Source organism: Dermacentor variabilis, chromosome 8 (genome assembly GCF_050947875.1).
Source record: "Dermacentor variabilis isolate Ectoservices chromosome 8, ASM5094787v1, whole genome shotgun sequence".
Lineage (NCBI taxonomy): Eukaryota > Metazoa > Arthropoda > Arachnida > Ixodida > Ixodidae > Dermacentor > Dermacentor variabilis.
Window position 1 is genome coordinate 80,138,952 of NC_134575.1, and position 15,752 is coordinate 80,154,703.

The 15,752-nt window shown below is 43.5% G+C and overlaps 1 protein-coding gene across 2 annotated transcripts in view; it reads left to right on the forward strand.

Moving 5' to 3' along the window:
* LOC142591132 (uncharacterized) overlaps positions 1-6,347 on the forward strand; it is a 78,371-nt gene extending 72,024 nt beyond the window's left edge. For both annotated transcript variants that reach the window (XM_075703511.1, XM_075703512.1), the window contains 2 exons: positions 3,620-3,689; positions 6,111-6,347. In XM_075703511.1, coding sequence (XP_075559626.1) covers positions 3,620-3,689; positions 6,111-6,241 — 201 coding nt within the window. In that variant the 3' untranslated portion in view covers positions 6,242-6,347. The remainder of the gene's footprint in view (positions 1-3,619; positions 3,690-6,110) is intronic.
* The last annotated feature ends 9,405 nt before the right edge of the window (positions 6,348-15,752 follow it).

A 15,752-nucleotide genomic window follows, 5' to 3' on the forward strand; every position in this document is an offset into this window, starting at 1 on the left:
GGCACCACTTGGTTAAAAAATAGCCATGTAATGTTTATATATTCAAGTATTAACCATGCATTCCTGCCACTGTCCAAAAGAAATAAATTTTCCCATCTAAGTCTGCCTAAAAGAAATGTAGACTTAAAGCCCCAATTTTATATAGTCGCTCTAACTGGAACACCTCATTTGAACTTCGCAGCAAGAAAACCTCTGTTTATGTCAGCCTCCTACAATGCTGAAGTATCACTTAACTCGAAAGCTATTCAGGACTGCAGCATTGTAGAACACGTATACAAATGTGCCATTTCATGTGTAACAGCCTAATTGATACTCTTGCGCAACTTACGAAGCGCAAATTAAAGTTACTTCTTATTTAGAATTTTCCCCTGATTGAACACAATCACAATGCATCACTATATTAACCTGTTAATTCAGATAACCTATTTTGGCGTATATATTAACACACTAACATAATGCTGGGGCTGCACTCTGTCTTATGTGCGGTAATAATGAAGGGGCGCTTGTCCACAAGCACTCTAATGTCACTAACACTAATCATCGGCACAGCTAAGTAGAAGGTCATGATTCAGGTAGCAAAATGCTGAGAGAAAAATATCTGTTCACATTCAGAGCAACAATACAGGGATAACTTAAGAGATATCGACCCATTGCAGGCTGCAGACCTCTTCTCACCTCCAGCAGCGCAACAGCAACTAGTCTTTCAGTAAAAGAAAATGAATTATTATTAATAATTTGCCTTGTTCCTACTCAGTATCAATACAATCTGATTTCTATGCATATCTACACTCCAATTCAGTAATACGTCTGAAATATTTGTAAAATGCAGTCTATGATGACTGCATCCGCTTCTCTTGTATGTCCAAATTTTTTTGTAGCTCACACAACATGTACAGCTTGCTTACTGACACGAATGCCATGGCTGCCCAGACATGATACGAAGCAAAACGTCTTGCGCTGTAAGAAATTGCATCAAGGAAACATACAGCAGAACAGCCAGAGCGAAGAAATCTTTTTTGGTCGCTACAACAACAACGTGCAAGCAAGCAAGAAAGTATCAATTACACGTAGTGAGCCGCTGCTATGATCTCGAACGTTTAGTTTCGTATTCTAACAGAAGTTATTGCCGTGTCGGCTACAGTGTGTTTTTAAGCTCGTACAAGCGTTAATACAAGTGAACAACAGAATGCTGTTTTCTTCTGTGCTTTTAACGCAAGTGAGCAAGAGGTTACAATTGTCACCCGGAAAATTACGGTGGCGATGTAGCCGATCGCACTACCATTGAAATGGATCTGAAAACATAGGTGATCCTTATCCCAATTCGTGCGTCATTTTTCCCCTAAGACGTTGCTTAGCGTTCTTTTGAAACAATATTTCTGTTCGCGACTCGGGCCTACCACACATCATTTCAACACGTATGCTATGCAAATCAAATAAAAAATGGGTTTACGTCATGAGCAAGTTACGAGTGTGCGTATACTATTGAACATCCGTTGATAGGTGGCTATTTCGTGCCCAAGCGCATAGGTAAACTCGAACACAGGACAACTTCTTCGATGCCGCAGCGTGCAGAGTTTTGTAGATGAAGGGAAGCACATTCAGCGGAAACATCCCCACGCACTAAGGGCACATGACTGCCACACAAGCGTACACCACCCAGCAGCAAATTTCCAACTTTGCCCATTCGAACATGCTGAGACTGAAGCAGCCTAACCATCTATCGCTTGTGTTCTTGGCTTCCGATGCAGGAATCTCTCTTCTTTGAGGCATTTCTCTTCTTTTGAGTACAATTGAAGACATATTCATGGTAAGCTAATAATTTTGACAACATGAAACGATAAAACCCGGCTGATTACACATGTGCAGCTTTGTGTACCGCTCCTTGGATCGGACGCGCAGCGCGCGCTGCCCCCTGGTTCCACAATCTGTGAGCACGGCGAACAAAACAGAATCGGTATTGTTTTCGCATTTCTGCTTTAGGTGCGGGAACAACGCAATAATTTCTTGAGAAATAATTGAATTCTGGGAGAAGACGCTTTCACTACCAGAAGGTAGTGCATCTTATACAAGGAGGTAAAGAATGCAAGAAGAAGACAGACAGGGAGGTCAACTGGCGGTTTGCTACTGGGGAAAGCAAACCAGTCTTGAAATGCAGTGCGAAGCAGGGCACTGAAGTTTATCAATAAGCTCTGGTATAGTGCTAATTTGGGCTTGTTGGTGCATGTAAAGAACGGGTAAATAATGAGTTGTCATAACATTTACCAATGGATAAACACATAGAACAAATGGTGTTGTATGCTGGGTGAAAAAGAAATAAAGCTTGAATTATTTAGCCAACTCGGGAATGGGCGTTCTCTTTTTGCTTTTTGCTTTTTTTTTCTTTTTCACAGCACACACAGCACTTGCATGGTACTAGGTACTTCATCTTCAGTCAGCTTCCCGTTTTTTGCACACATGTCGGTGCATGTTCGCGATCTTTATTCTGCACTACAAGTTCGTGCATACTCACCGGTGTTCTTTCAAGATAAAGCACCAAATGGTTGCGATTATGTCTTACCGTAAGAATTGACAACACATGAAGAGCGAAGATAATGCGTAATTGTTGTGTGTCAATGAATGGACGGTTATTGACAGAGATGAGCTTTTTTGGATTTATTATGGAAATGAGTTAAACCAACTACATTGCAGTGCAGCAAAGGTCTTTCCCCTTGCTTTAATTGTATCTCACGGTCGGAAGTTTGATCTAGCCGTTGTACTTGAACCTATAGGCCGCCAGTTCCCTTCGAGACCATTTGTTGCGAAATGTAAACGGAGTTAGGCTCATTATATCACTCCTTGCGTTTCGGTGCTGACTTATAGTGCGCACTATTTTTGGCGCCGAGCACCAATGTCAGTCCCTGTGCACCAGCATCTGAGTGCCGCAAGTTTGTTTGAATTGGCACGTATGCCCATTGATCTTCCTTCACCCAAAGATATATGCTGCATTATTCATTACAAAGTGCCTAATTTGAGAACATTGCAAACACGCATATATTTGCTCATATGACCCGAGTTCTAAGGCCCGTATGGGCTGCAGACTGTGAGGATGCGTATATATATTTATACGATCTGTTGTAGCTTTTGGTAGTAGGCTAGCTTTCACATTTTTTACGCATCTTCATAAGGCGTACAGTTTGCGTGTTCAATAAAACATTGTTAGCTGAAACTTCGTGAGTACAAGCGCTCATTCAGACAGCGTATAGCTTTTCTCGCAAAAATGCGAATGCTCGCATAACAAAAATACGTAATTCTGTCTTTTTCGTGCAAGACAGTGTGTCTTAGTATTAGTACAGTGACATGTATACAATGACATACGCTGTATTAGTACAGTGACATGTACGTAAAAATTAAAACAGGGAGCATTTCAGTAATATTAACGGAAGCTTTTTCCGTATTGTTGAAATACAACATACATTCCGTATTTTTACCTGCAATTATTCGGTATAATGACCGAAATCCTCCCTGCAGAGACGGAATATTTTTACAGTGTACCCATTCAAAACAAGATTTTCTCATTCTAAATATTTCCAGCATTTACCTCTTTCACAGTGCCACAAATATGCATTTCTTTTAATTCCAGGGAAAAGAAGGCGTCGACAAGGTTCTGGATATTCTGAGGAGTGAATTCAATCGCACTATTCAACTGCTAGGTGAGTGATCCTAGTGCAAAATGGCTGAAGCAATCGGTGCTATTTTTCCCTCGGCAGCATCGGTTTCATTGTTGCACAAAAATGTGTGCTTAGTAGTTTCACTTTATTATACCGGTGAGGTGCACATTTTATCCGATGGAGCACATAATGATACGCTATATTGTGCGTCATGGCAACTCACTAAAATACTCTGCACAATTCTGATTGGTTTCATTTACTAGAGGTGGCTACAAGGGAGACCATTTGCCTGGTCAACTTAGGTGCAGCTGCGGCACCGATTTTTTCTTATGAGTCCTTCATAATGCAAGCATTCTGTTAACAACTCCGGGATTCGGTTACTATTAGTAATTGGCTTATAGAAAGTACTAAAATGGGCAATATGAAAATGTATAGGAAAGCTGACACTGATGTACAGTGCGGTCCACCGGTCAGTGTAAAAGTTGAATGTACTGCTCTTGTAAGTTCTCTGCCATATAAAGTGCGCAGGCGCCTGTATTGGCAGCGACGAAGTCTGATTGGTTGAGTTTGCATTTTGCTGTGCACCTGCACAGTGCACTGACGTAGCTTATAACGAAACATGCAGCTGGAGCATCACGAAAGATAGAAGCGCATGCTGGCGCATTCAATGAATTGTACATGCGACTGTAAATATTAAGGAATTTTTACTTTTGCGAACAAAATACCTCTCAGTGAGTGTTGCGCGTTCATCACAATACAAGTAAACATATTTGTATTCGCACTCCGAACTATATTAAGACATTTTTATACCTCTAATATGTCTGTGAAGTTTTCTTGCAACTGAAAAGGGATCGTAGTTTATATATTCGAAAGGTTTAAACAGCTCAACGTTAGTGCTCAAAGGCAATATACGCTCAAGCTTTAGTCCACTTTACGGGCACCTATTAGAATATTGGCAGATTTTCAGAGCTATGTAATCGCCTAGGGCAATCATGTATGAATGAATGTTTTGCAAAACAGATAAATGAAAAGACTTTAGCAACACATAAAAAGAGCCAAGCTGTATTAGTAGACCTTTCTTCTGCCAGTTGAGTCGTTCCTGTTGCGATAGAAGAGTTTGAAAATGTGTTTCCCTGCTTGCAGATATTGAAAAATAGTGACGCGACACAAAAAATATTGTAGTTACATGTAGAGCAACCTTTTTCAAGTATATTTCTGAAGGAAACAGGATTAATCATACCATTTGCGTGCTGCTACATCAGTGATGCTCATGAGATCCACAGCAGCAGAATCCGAGGCTTTGTTACTCGAACATATTTGTACGAAGAGCCTCTAAGTGAGATCTAGTTCAGGATTTTGCGGCCTCATGTAAGGGGAAGTTCATGAACTTCAACCCGCTGTATCAGAAAGGGAAATTTTAAAAGACGACTTAAGAACACAGTTCCTAAAGAGAAAGGCAAAAGAATGGTAATTCGGTTGAACATCCGAAGAGTTACACTTGAGAAAATAATACGATCAGCATAGGCGAGTAGCAGGTGCGCACAAGTTACTAGACACTACAGCCTGGGAAAGTCACCCTAGACAAAAAATGTACAATTTTATGTGCCAGAAAACAAAACAATGTGATTATGACGCAGGCCGTAGTAGGAAACTTCGTGTTTATGTTGACATTCTGGAGATGTTTAACCCATTTGCAATGAAAAATGTTGTATTGTTTGCATTGCGCTATCAGAACGTAGCTACTACGGCCGGCATCAAGCCTTCTAGCCCGAGTTCCGCACCACTACACTGGGGTCAATGAGCCCCCAGGGAGGGTCGAAACACACCGTTTGCGATGAAACATTAAGAAAAAAAAGCTTAAACTGGTGGCACAGCTTAGTGCTAAAGCGTTCACGGTGGCTACGAGGAAATGGCAAGGTATGCAGTTGACAGTACAAGCGGTGAATGTGCCACCAATCGGTCACCTCGTTGGGCCCAAGAAGGCCACTTAAACGAGGTGACCCTTTGGCTGCAGCAACTTCGTTGCTGGAGCCGGGCGGCTCTTCCGGACAGGCTCTGATGTATTCGACGGTAACTGCTATCTGCCAAAGAGACTTTGATTACTGGGAAATGCGCAAAGTAGACATTACGATACATTCCTACTCTTATTTGGAGCTTAGAAGTCACACCATCAATCTGATATACATACTTCGAACTCCTCACGCGAGGAACAAATTAGACATGCGCATTTACGGACTGACTAGGAATGGGTTTCCGAAATGGTGCAATACCTAATGTCTACAAATATTAGGAAACAAGTTCAAGAGCGCGAGGAAATCCGCATCTATATAAAGTAATAAAAGAAAAAGTAGCGGCTCAAAACGTGTCCCTTTTTGGCGTTAGGCAAACTTCTTCATTTGACGCCTGCAAGTAGTTTGCCATATTTCTATTTTCTTCTACTGAAAACTGGCGTCTTCATTACAGGTGTTCCGGATTCCAAGAACTTATGCACTGACTTTGTCGTTCGTGAGCAGTACTACTCCCAGCCACTCCACAGAAACTGTGCACCGAAACATCCATGGGGCGACTGGGTTGAGTACAAGGTTGCTGTGTAGCGTTTGGTCTTAATGATAGAGCGTACCATATTTCATACATACAATTTTTCTTCAAACATTTTAAACATTTTTCACTACCGGAGAAACAATAAAAAGTATTTACGATCGTATTGTCCTTGCGCAGTAATGGCCTGAGCTAGCAGAGCGATTTCACTGGATACTGTTAGTATTCTGCGGCACTGGTGGGTACGTTTCCTTAAGCGTAACATTAGCATGAATTATTTATGGAATGATCTATACATTGTAAATACTGTTCATTGCTGATATATTGCACTGGTGACATAAAAATGGAAACAAAATGTCACAGGCCTATACGACAGACGCAGCACGCTCACAGCGTAAGCTGTAGGAGCGGCTACATAGGAGCTCCATTTTCGGCACCAAGTACTACAGGTCTTCGCGGCGAAGTATCTCCACGTCGTTTCAACTACGCAAAGGTACTTGTTGCAGCCGCGCGTCTAGCTCTACGACAAGTTCTGTCAGCAGCTGTTCGAACTTCGCGAGGAGGTGCGATAAGGTGCACCGAAGAGTAAGCACACGTATACAGACTACATCACGCACATGTCACATCCCTTGACCCAAACACGGTACGTTCATTTCGATAACGGTGATGATAATGATAGCATCCCATTTAAAACAGGATGGTGATAGTCACCTAGCCTGCTACATCCAGTGTAAGCTACATGCACGAAACTGCTATATGCGGCTATTACATGTCGGGACTGCAATGCAAAGTTTGTACGTATCGACGCACGCTGCGTGCTTATCAAGTGGCACAACACAATAGTAATGATGATGATACTGATTTATTTGCATTCTCGTTGGAACGGAGAGGTCAAAAACAGTCACTAGCCTGCTTGAAGTAATCAGGGATGTCATGCGTGTTTTACAGCGTAGGATATTATGGGCTCATTTTAACAGCCGTTTTGGGTGGCGATGGTGTCCGCCGCCGCCACCACTGACGGTTTCCGCAGCCCGTAGCAGCTATCGCTTGGAATGCAAAAAAAGAAATAGTTAACGCCTGGATCGAACCCGGGCACGCTGCGTGGGAGTCTTCTACTCGACCACTAAGCAACACCAGCGGTTGCTAGCATGCAGTGGAAAAATGTGATATAAATGTGTCCTATCAGGCGAGGCGACACGTGATGTGACATGCCGCTGCGTGCACGTGTTGCGTGGCACTTTCATAGTAGTACACCTCGAAGAACGCCATGTGGCAGACGCACATGTTGCAGTACAAGGTAGTTAAAGTTTGAGGAAGAAAAAATAAGTTTAAGGAGATATATACAAGAATGCTAGAAAAAATACAACCGCGGAAGAAGCGGCCCTTAAAGGTATGCACGCCGCACGCGCACATCTCAAAGTGTAGGCCGTAGAAGACGCTGCGTGGCGCAATCCACACTATCTGTGGTTCATCCAGTGCCCGCCAGGCGGTGACTGTACTTGATGGCGCGGCCGATAGACGCGCGAGAACACAGTACACATGAAGTTACAAGCCATCTCCGCTCACCTTGCCTTGACTCGGCTCGGCTAGCTAGACATTGCGTGCATCAAGCCACCACCATTATCGCCTCTACCTCGCGTGTTTGCGTTCGCACGTACAGTATGCGGCGCGCGGAGTGCGATTTTATCGCATCAGCACTTCATGCTGCAGGGAGTTTTGGACGCGCACGGGGAAAAATTCATTTGTAGCATCCATGTTAGTTCTATCAGAATAAAAACACGTCCCAAAAAGCATTTTGACGTGCTAAAAGTAAAAATAGAAATTTATAGGCGCAACGACAATTAAAATCGGCATAAAATCAGTGCTAAGTTCCTTCTTAACTCATAGTTCAAACTCATATAGGAAAACAAAGGAGCCCTAGGCGAAATAGCAAATATGCATTATTCTATAATGCGGTCTCTACTCAATATAGAATACTCATTAACAGTCATTATTTGAAATACAAATTGACTTCGAATGTTTTATTTTTCTGATACATGTGATGCCACGTGGCCTTTTAAATTTAGAAGCGAGAACATTAGACCAATTGCAAAAGGGGACACTGGATGCGAAATAAACAGGCACACTGTGCATACATTGCACATGTTGTGCACGCGCATGCAGTGCATGCTTATACATGCTGGGAATGCGCTACTTTAGCAGGCGTGCTTAGAACATCTGAGCTATCTTTACGACAGCTGGACCAAAACCTTTAATCTCCGCCGCATTTCAGAACGGTGCCCACAAAGACAGCAATTGCAAGAGCGTCATCACAAAATGTGCTAAACGTGTACATTGCACGCCGCGAACACTTCTCGCACATGTCTTGCAGCGTCGTGGTAACCTGTATCACACGCCTAACAGGTGTAAAAAGTGAACGCTCCGACACTGGAAATGTGAAGTCAACATGCCGACCGAAAGTGTTGATTCCACCCTATCCCCTAACTGCACACGTGCACCATGAAGGCAGCTGATGGCAACCGCGAATGACTCTTTGGACGGTAATGTTATTAGGAAAGTAATCCGAAGATCCTTCCGACGTAACCAGTGCTCTACAATGGCCAATGCCAAGGTAAATTTGTGTTATTACGTTTGCTGGGGTCTCCGCCAGCTTGCAAGCTATAGCTACAATGTGTTTCCGCAGGCGCTTGATGATGTTAGGAAGACTTGCCTGCAAATACGAGTCGTACCTCCATTCTCAAGGCCCCAAAAGCAAGATTTAGGTACATTCAGCGACGAAGAGTCATTACTCTTATCGAGGACGAAGACATCGTGTGTCAGCGAGCATAGTACCCGCAACAAATTAGATGCTACTTGGAGCAGAACCGTCGAATATGCTACAATGATGAAGCCTCAATCAATGCTGGCTACGCTACCAATAAAGTGTGGTGCAGCACTACATTCGAGTAAATCAGAGTTACCTTCCGTCGGTGCATTGAAACATGCCCAAACATTCATCGGGCAAGGGTGAACGTCTCGGTATTTTCCTTCCTGGCAGCAAACAAGGCTCCGTAAATAAAAGTGTACATGTATTAATTGCCAGCAAAAAGTCGGCCATCTACCACTGGGAGATGTTGGGAAGTGCTTCCAAGATTGGTTTGTGCAAGCAGTCGCTGCCCAGCCGGTAGCCAAACACTGTGACAAGTATGGAGAACGCTTCCTATCATCTGTGAAGGTGCACCCTTCTCCGACCTCCTCTAAAGCTAGAAAAGAGGAGTTGTAGCTCTAGCTTTACTCCCATGGAAGCACATTGTACAAAAAAATCACAAGCACTCAGCTCTAGGAGCTCGCGAGGGCGTCAAAGGTTGCTGATCTGGAACTGGAAAACTGTCGCGTTGACTGGGTCGCAGAGCAACGTGGTCATTCTGTGCTGTGCTGCCTTTATACTACCGTGAGCTGAACCTATTTGAGCTTGTGTGAAGCCAGCTGAAGTTCTAAGTGGCAAAAGAGAACAACACACGCGAAATAGAAGAAGCACAAGGCCTTGTATTGATTTCCATGCAGAGTGTGACTTCATAGAACTGGAACCATTCACTGAAGTACAACACAAGCATAGATCATAAGCTTTGGGATTCAGACAGCCAGATGAACAACGCAGTCACCATCCCTGTTTCATTGGGAACAGGAGCACCACTGACAAAAGTGGTGACAAATTTGGCTGTGATGCATTGGTCCAGTGAACAGCCGAAGCCTTCGTGTTGATAGCATGAAAGTCATACGATGCGATAGAGCGTCAGTAATACCACTTGGTCGCAACAAAATGCTGCTATGATGCACGCAGCCGTTGGCCGTCTCAAGCCGCATAGGCTTAGCAGACGAGCCTCAGAACAACGTCGTCAGAAGAAGGATCGAAGAAGTTAGCTGCGCCAGAGACCAGTGAATTTATTATTACTTGAAATAAATGAAGTGAGCAATTCTGCAAAATTTGAAGCTTCACACGTATTGGTCGGTATCACGACAGTGATAACTAGATATCTCTGAGACAGGCATGCCTTTCAACTTGCATTATACTTAAGGCTGATGCTAGAGAAGATGATGAAGGTATTGGTGTTATTTATTGCACTTAGTGCTATTTATTCAGGCAGTAAGGAAAAGCCTACAAAGGGTGTTCATCAAGTTCGTTGTTATCACTGCCATAGATTTATAAAATGCGCAAATCAATGGCATCAAAATGAGTGTGGGTGTCTATTTTGGGCGCAATGAAAAACATTTCTTCTGTCTAGTACCGCGAAACGCCGCTAGGGCACGAAAATAAATGGCAGCATCCAGCGCGAAAGTGCGAACACGTGCAGGGAGCCGTTTTCTAGATTAGAATGGACAAGATGCCCAGAAGATTTACGTCAAGCTGATGGCGTTGTATGGCAACAATGCCCCGGCATAATACGCTGTTATGAAATGGCGTAGTCGATTTCCGTGCGGTCAAACAAGTCTCGCCCATCGCTCGACGGTGAACCAAAAATTGTAGCGCAAGTGGAGGATCTACTGCTCATGGACTGGCTGATAGTTGTTAAAGAAGTAGAACAGGTTAACGTGAGTTTAGGCTCTCTACATAAACGTGCTTCATAACAAGCTGCACGTGACGAAAGTTGCCGCGTTCTAGGTTCCCCGTTTGCTGACACCGAGGCAAAAAGACTTGCCAAAATGTTGGAGCTCTGCGAGAGTGACGCTGGTGACTTTCTTGACCCCTTGATATGGTAAGTGTTGCGTGCGCAATTGTTACCCAAAAACTAAGATGCAAAGCGCGGAAACTCACCTGTTCCCAAAAAGGACAAGGCGGCACCGTCATCAGGCAAGGTGATGCTGAGTGTCTTCCGGTACTACCGTGGTGCTCATCTGACAGATTAAGGTCACAGTGGCCAAACTATTACAGGAAAGTACTATTGCGAGTTTCTCACCGAATTGCGGAGAGGTATCAAGGCAAAGTGCCGAGAAAAGCTCACGAAATGCGCCCGTCTACTCCATGACAATGAACTGGTTCACTAAACACGAGTGACGGAGACAGGTGAAGCCCCATTAAGCTATGACATTTTGCCCCACCCGCCATTTTCACCCAGTCTCGCACCAAGTGATTCTTCCTCTTCCCTCGCATGAAGAGCACAGGGTGCTGCAAACATTTTCAGTCTGACTAGGAAGCAATCATTCAGATGGACCTTTTCCTGAACTCTCAAAATCAAACGTTCTACTGTGATGGTCTGCGGCAGCTTGTCCATTGCTGACAGGGGTGCGTGACATTGGAAGCAGATAATGTTGCAAACAATAAATTTCCAATCAAAATGTTTTCTTGGGCCCTGTCACTTCAATTCAATAATGCCAAGTTTATGAACGCCCCTCGTATTGCAGAGAACAGCAGAAAAAGGGTTTTCTGCAGTTTCTGCTTAATTAGGTGGGACTATTTGCATGATTGCCAAAATTCTTGAACTCAAGTGTTCTCAGAGGTCTTCAACGAACATTGACGTAAATATAGCTGTTCTTGCTTCTAAAATATCTTTTATTTCCAGTTAGCATCGGCTGGGACTCCACAAAAGATATTTCTACGAACAGTAAACACACAATATAATAATCATGCCAGATAGCCTCTATCAGATATTTACCGTTTGTTTCACTGAGAACACTCTCGCTTGTGAGGAGTGAAAAGTGCACAAGAAATAAGACGCCTAATTAATATTCCAAACAAGGCAGGGTGGGCCAAAAGAGACATGCTGCCAAGCGTGCCGTTTTGTGCTTACCACTCGCCATCGTTTTTCCGCCCCATCTAAGTGGTGCGACATTTACTGCACTGATGCCCGAAATACCCTGTGCTCAAATCTCGAGTGATTAGGCAGCGTACTGTCGAGAAAACAAAATGCCGACTTTGTGCCCTTGAGTTTTAAGTCACAAAAAAAAAACAATGGCTCGGTAGGACGACATCCTCAACGACACATGCGAGCACGACATGTACTACCTAAACATTCTTTCATTTAGTAAATTATTGGAAGCCGAGCAAGGAAGTTGCTGGATGCGAATTTCATGCGCAATAGATTGGAAGACACAGCTAGGTCGGTTAGGTTACCTGACTAGATTTCTTTCTATCGGGTTATGTGAAATATTTCTACACCATGACCCAGAAACAAGAACCAGCTTTCAAAACAGAACGTCCGATGTGAGCACAGCCATTTATTGTCTAAATATGATGTACCGGTCATGTGCAACGGCAAATTAGGATCATTCGTGGTAGGCTCTAGTGTAATTTCTTTTTTCTCACGGGGATCTTGAATAATAAACAACTGTGCGCGTCATACGCGCGATTTTATTACAGAAGGTTCTTTTGTACAGATCGTGTAGGATGCAGTGACTTTTCCCTTGGAGTATTCGCTTGGTATAGCCATGTTGTCAGCTGCCCTGTCATCATGTTGACTGGGCAGCATTGACTGTTCCATCCGGTGGCTACTGGATTTCGAGAGTTGTTTCAACCAACGGCAAAATTCTAATGAACTTGAGATCTGATAAAAAGCCTAATATCTGCACAGTCTGACAAGACAGCCTAACATCTGCATTTACAGCCTCTTCAACTATATGTGAACAACGTTGTCATATGCAGTTTTACTGATTACTGTTACAGTCTGTTCCGAAATCGAACGTTTTCTGAGATTCAATGGTTCATAAACCTCTGTGGCTGACTGGTGCGTGAGAGATAGAAAGAACCGTTTAATGAAAGGTAGATATTTAATCAAAGGAAAAGAAAAGAAAGTTAGGAAAGGTACATATGCAGTGTCAATTCGTACAAGGATGAAGGTAAGGTTTGGAACAGTGTGAACAAACTAAAGGGCAGGGAAACGCCACCTCTTCCTTTAGTAAACGCTCATGGCGACACCATGAAAGATCAGGCAGATTACCTGGGCAAGTATTTTGAAGATATCTCTAGCGCATTCCACTATGCGCCAACTTTCCTAATGTTCTCGGGACGCATAGAGCCAGAGCGCCTTGAACGAAAGTGCGCAGATAATGAACCTTACAACCATCCATTTAGTCCCGCTGAACTAAAGGCTTCTCTCAGTCCCTACAGCAACTCAGCACCAGGTAGTCACCGCAAAATGTATGCAGTGATCAAGAATATGCACCCAGAAACGTTGAATACATTTTTGTCTCGTTAGAACACCATATGGGTATCTGGACATATTCATCCTCTGTGAAAGAAGCGATCATCATCCCCATTCATAAGCAAAGCTAAGACCCCGCGTTAGCCAGAATTTTTAGGCCAATAGCACTAACAAGCTGTATCTGTAAGTTATATGAAAAAATCGTAAATCGGTGTAAATCGTAAATCTATTCCCTGGAAAGCAACCAGTCTTTTTTTGATCCCCTTAAATGCGGCTTCAGGGAAGGTAGATCGACAGTGCATTACCATTTTCGCATTGAGGAAAGCATTAGAGATGCTTATATACAGGAAAAAAAATTTCTCTCTGTATTTCTCGACTTGGAGAAAGCCTATGACACAGCATGGCGATTCGGAATCCTCCGAGACCTACCTGCGTTGGAGTACGCGGCAATACGTTAAACATAATTGAAAACTACTTGTCTTACCGCACGTTCCGTGTTAGACTGGGCAATGCCCTGTCCAGGAGTTTTACTTAAGAGACTGGTGTGCCACAAGGGGGCGTGCTTCGTTGCACCTTCTCCATTGTGAAAATGAATTCTCTTCACAAAGCCATTCCATCCTCAATGTTTTATTCAATATAAGTGGATGATGTGCAACTAGGACTGAAGTCTTGTAAGCTGTCAGTCTGCGAGCGCCAAGTCCAACTTGGACTAAACAAAGCCTCAAAATGGGCACAGGAAAATAGCTTCAAGCTAAACCCCTTCAAAAGCTCCTGTGTGCTTTTTTTTCTAGCAAGATGGGCTTTATTCAAGATCCCGATATTATGTTGCATGGACAACACATACCACTCAATACTGAATATAATTTTTAGGCATAACATTCGACTCAAAGGTAACGTTCATTCCACATATCAAATATCTAGAAGCTAAATATAGGAAAACAATTCACATCCTGAAAATACTGTCACAAAGAACATGGGGAAGCGACAGGAAATGCCTAGTGAATCTCTACAGGAGCCTTGTACGATCACGGTTAGACTACAGTGCCGTAGTGTATCACTCCGCTACACCCAGCGCTCTCAAGATGGCGGACCCTGTGCAACTTCTTGGTATCCGCCTCGCTACAGGTGCCTTTAGGACGAGTCCGATTGAAAGCCTCTGTGTCCAATCGAAGGAATTCTCCCTTCATCTTCAGCGGTCATATTCCAGATTTAAACATTTTTTGAAAGTACATTCTGCCAAAAACCATCCTTGTTATCCCATCCGAAACGATACGACCTTTGCAATGCTCTTTCATAACAAACCTACAGCCAGAGAGCCATTCTCGATCCGTGTCAGAAAGCGGAGCGAGGATATCGATGTTCCTATTAATGGAAATTGTGCAATGGCTGCTGCCAAGCCGTTTCAACCGTGGTTGAGGCACATCATTGACTGCGACACGTCATTTGTGGAGGTAACAAAGCACGCTCCAGAGGTCCACATTCATAAGCATTTTCTAGAATGGCAATTTCCATACTCCTGTCCAGAATATTACACAGATGCGTCTAAATCGCATGCTGGCGTGTCGTGTTCAGTCGTCCGCCCATCCTTTTCGGAGTGAAATGTTCTTCACTCTCACTCAAGCATCTTCACAGCACAGGCCTATGCACTCTGGTTGGCACCGAAACACATCAAACAGATAAAACTACAGAGGCAGGTTATATACACAGACTCATTAAGTGTTGTAAAAACATTGATGTCATGCTGCAACCATAAAAATCCAATAATTGCCGATCTTTTTTATCTCGTCTGTAGTATTTATGCCTCTGGCCAACATGTAACGGTATGCTGGGTGCCTGGCCATAGAGGTATTGAGGGTAACGTCCTGGCAGAAAAAATTGCTACCTCCTTAGACACGATAGCTTGCAACATGTCCGTAGCCGTGCTGGTCTCACACGTAAAGCCATACTTATAGAAAAAACTGACAACGTACTAAGTGGGATGCTGCAATCCTTAATAAACTCCACGTAGTTAAGCCACATTTAGGATACTGTCGATTATTGACCAAGTCCAGACGAAGTGATTTTCTAGTCTGCCGTCTCAGAATAGGGCACACTTATGGTACACAATTTTTTTTGACTGACGGTGAACGTCCAATCTGTAGTTGATCTGGGAGACACTCAGTGTTCAGCATGTCTTCTTACAATGTCACGAAACACAAGTGGAGAGGAAAAGACACTTCCCCGTAGCATAAATTCAGTGTACACCACTTCACCTAACACTGTTTTAGGCAGAGAATCGCTATTTGACATGCAATCTATTCTAGCATTTTTAAACGACGTGGACGCTATCCACGTTTCTTTTTCTGTCCAAGAAATTCGTAACATGGCCTCTTGCGATAGGCCACAGTTGCGATGTAAACCTTTGTTATAGCTCATGCCTACGGGCTCTTGTACTCAGGGGACCCGCTGAGGC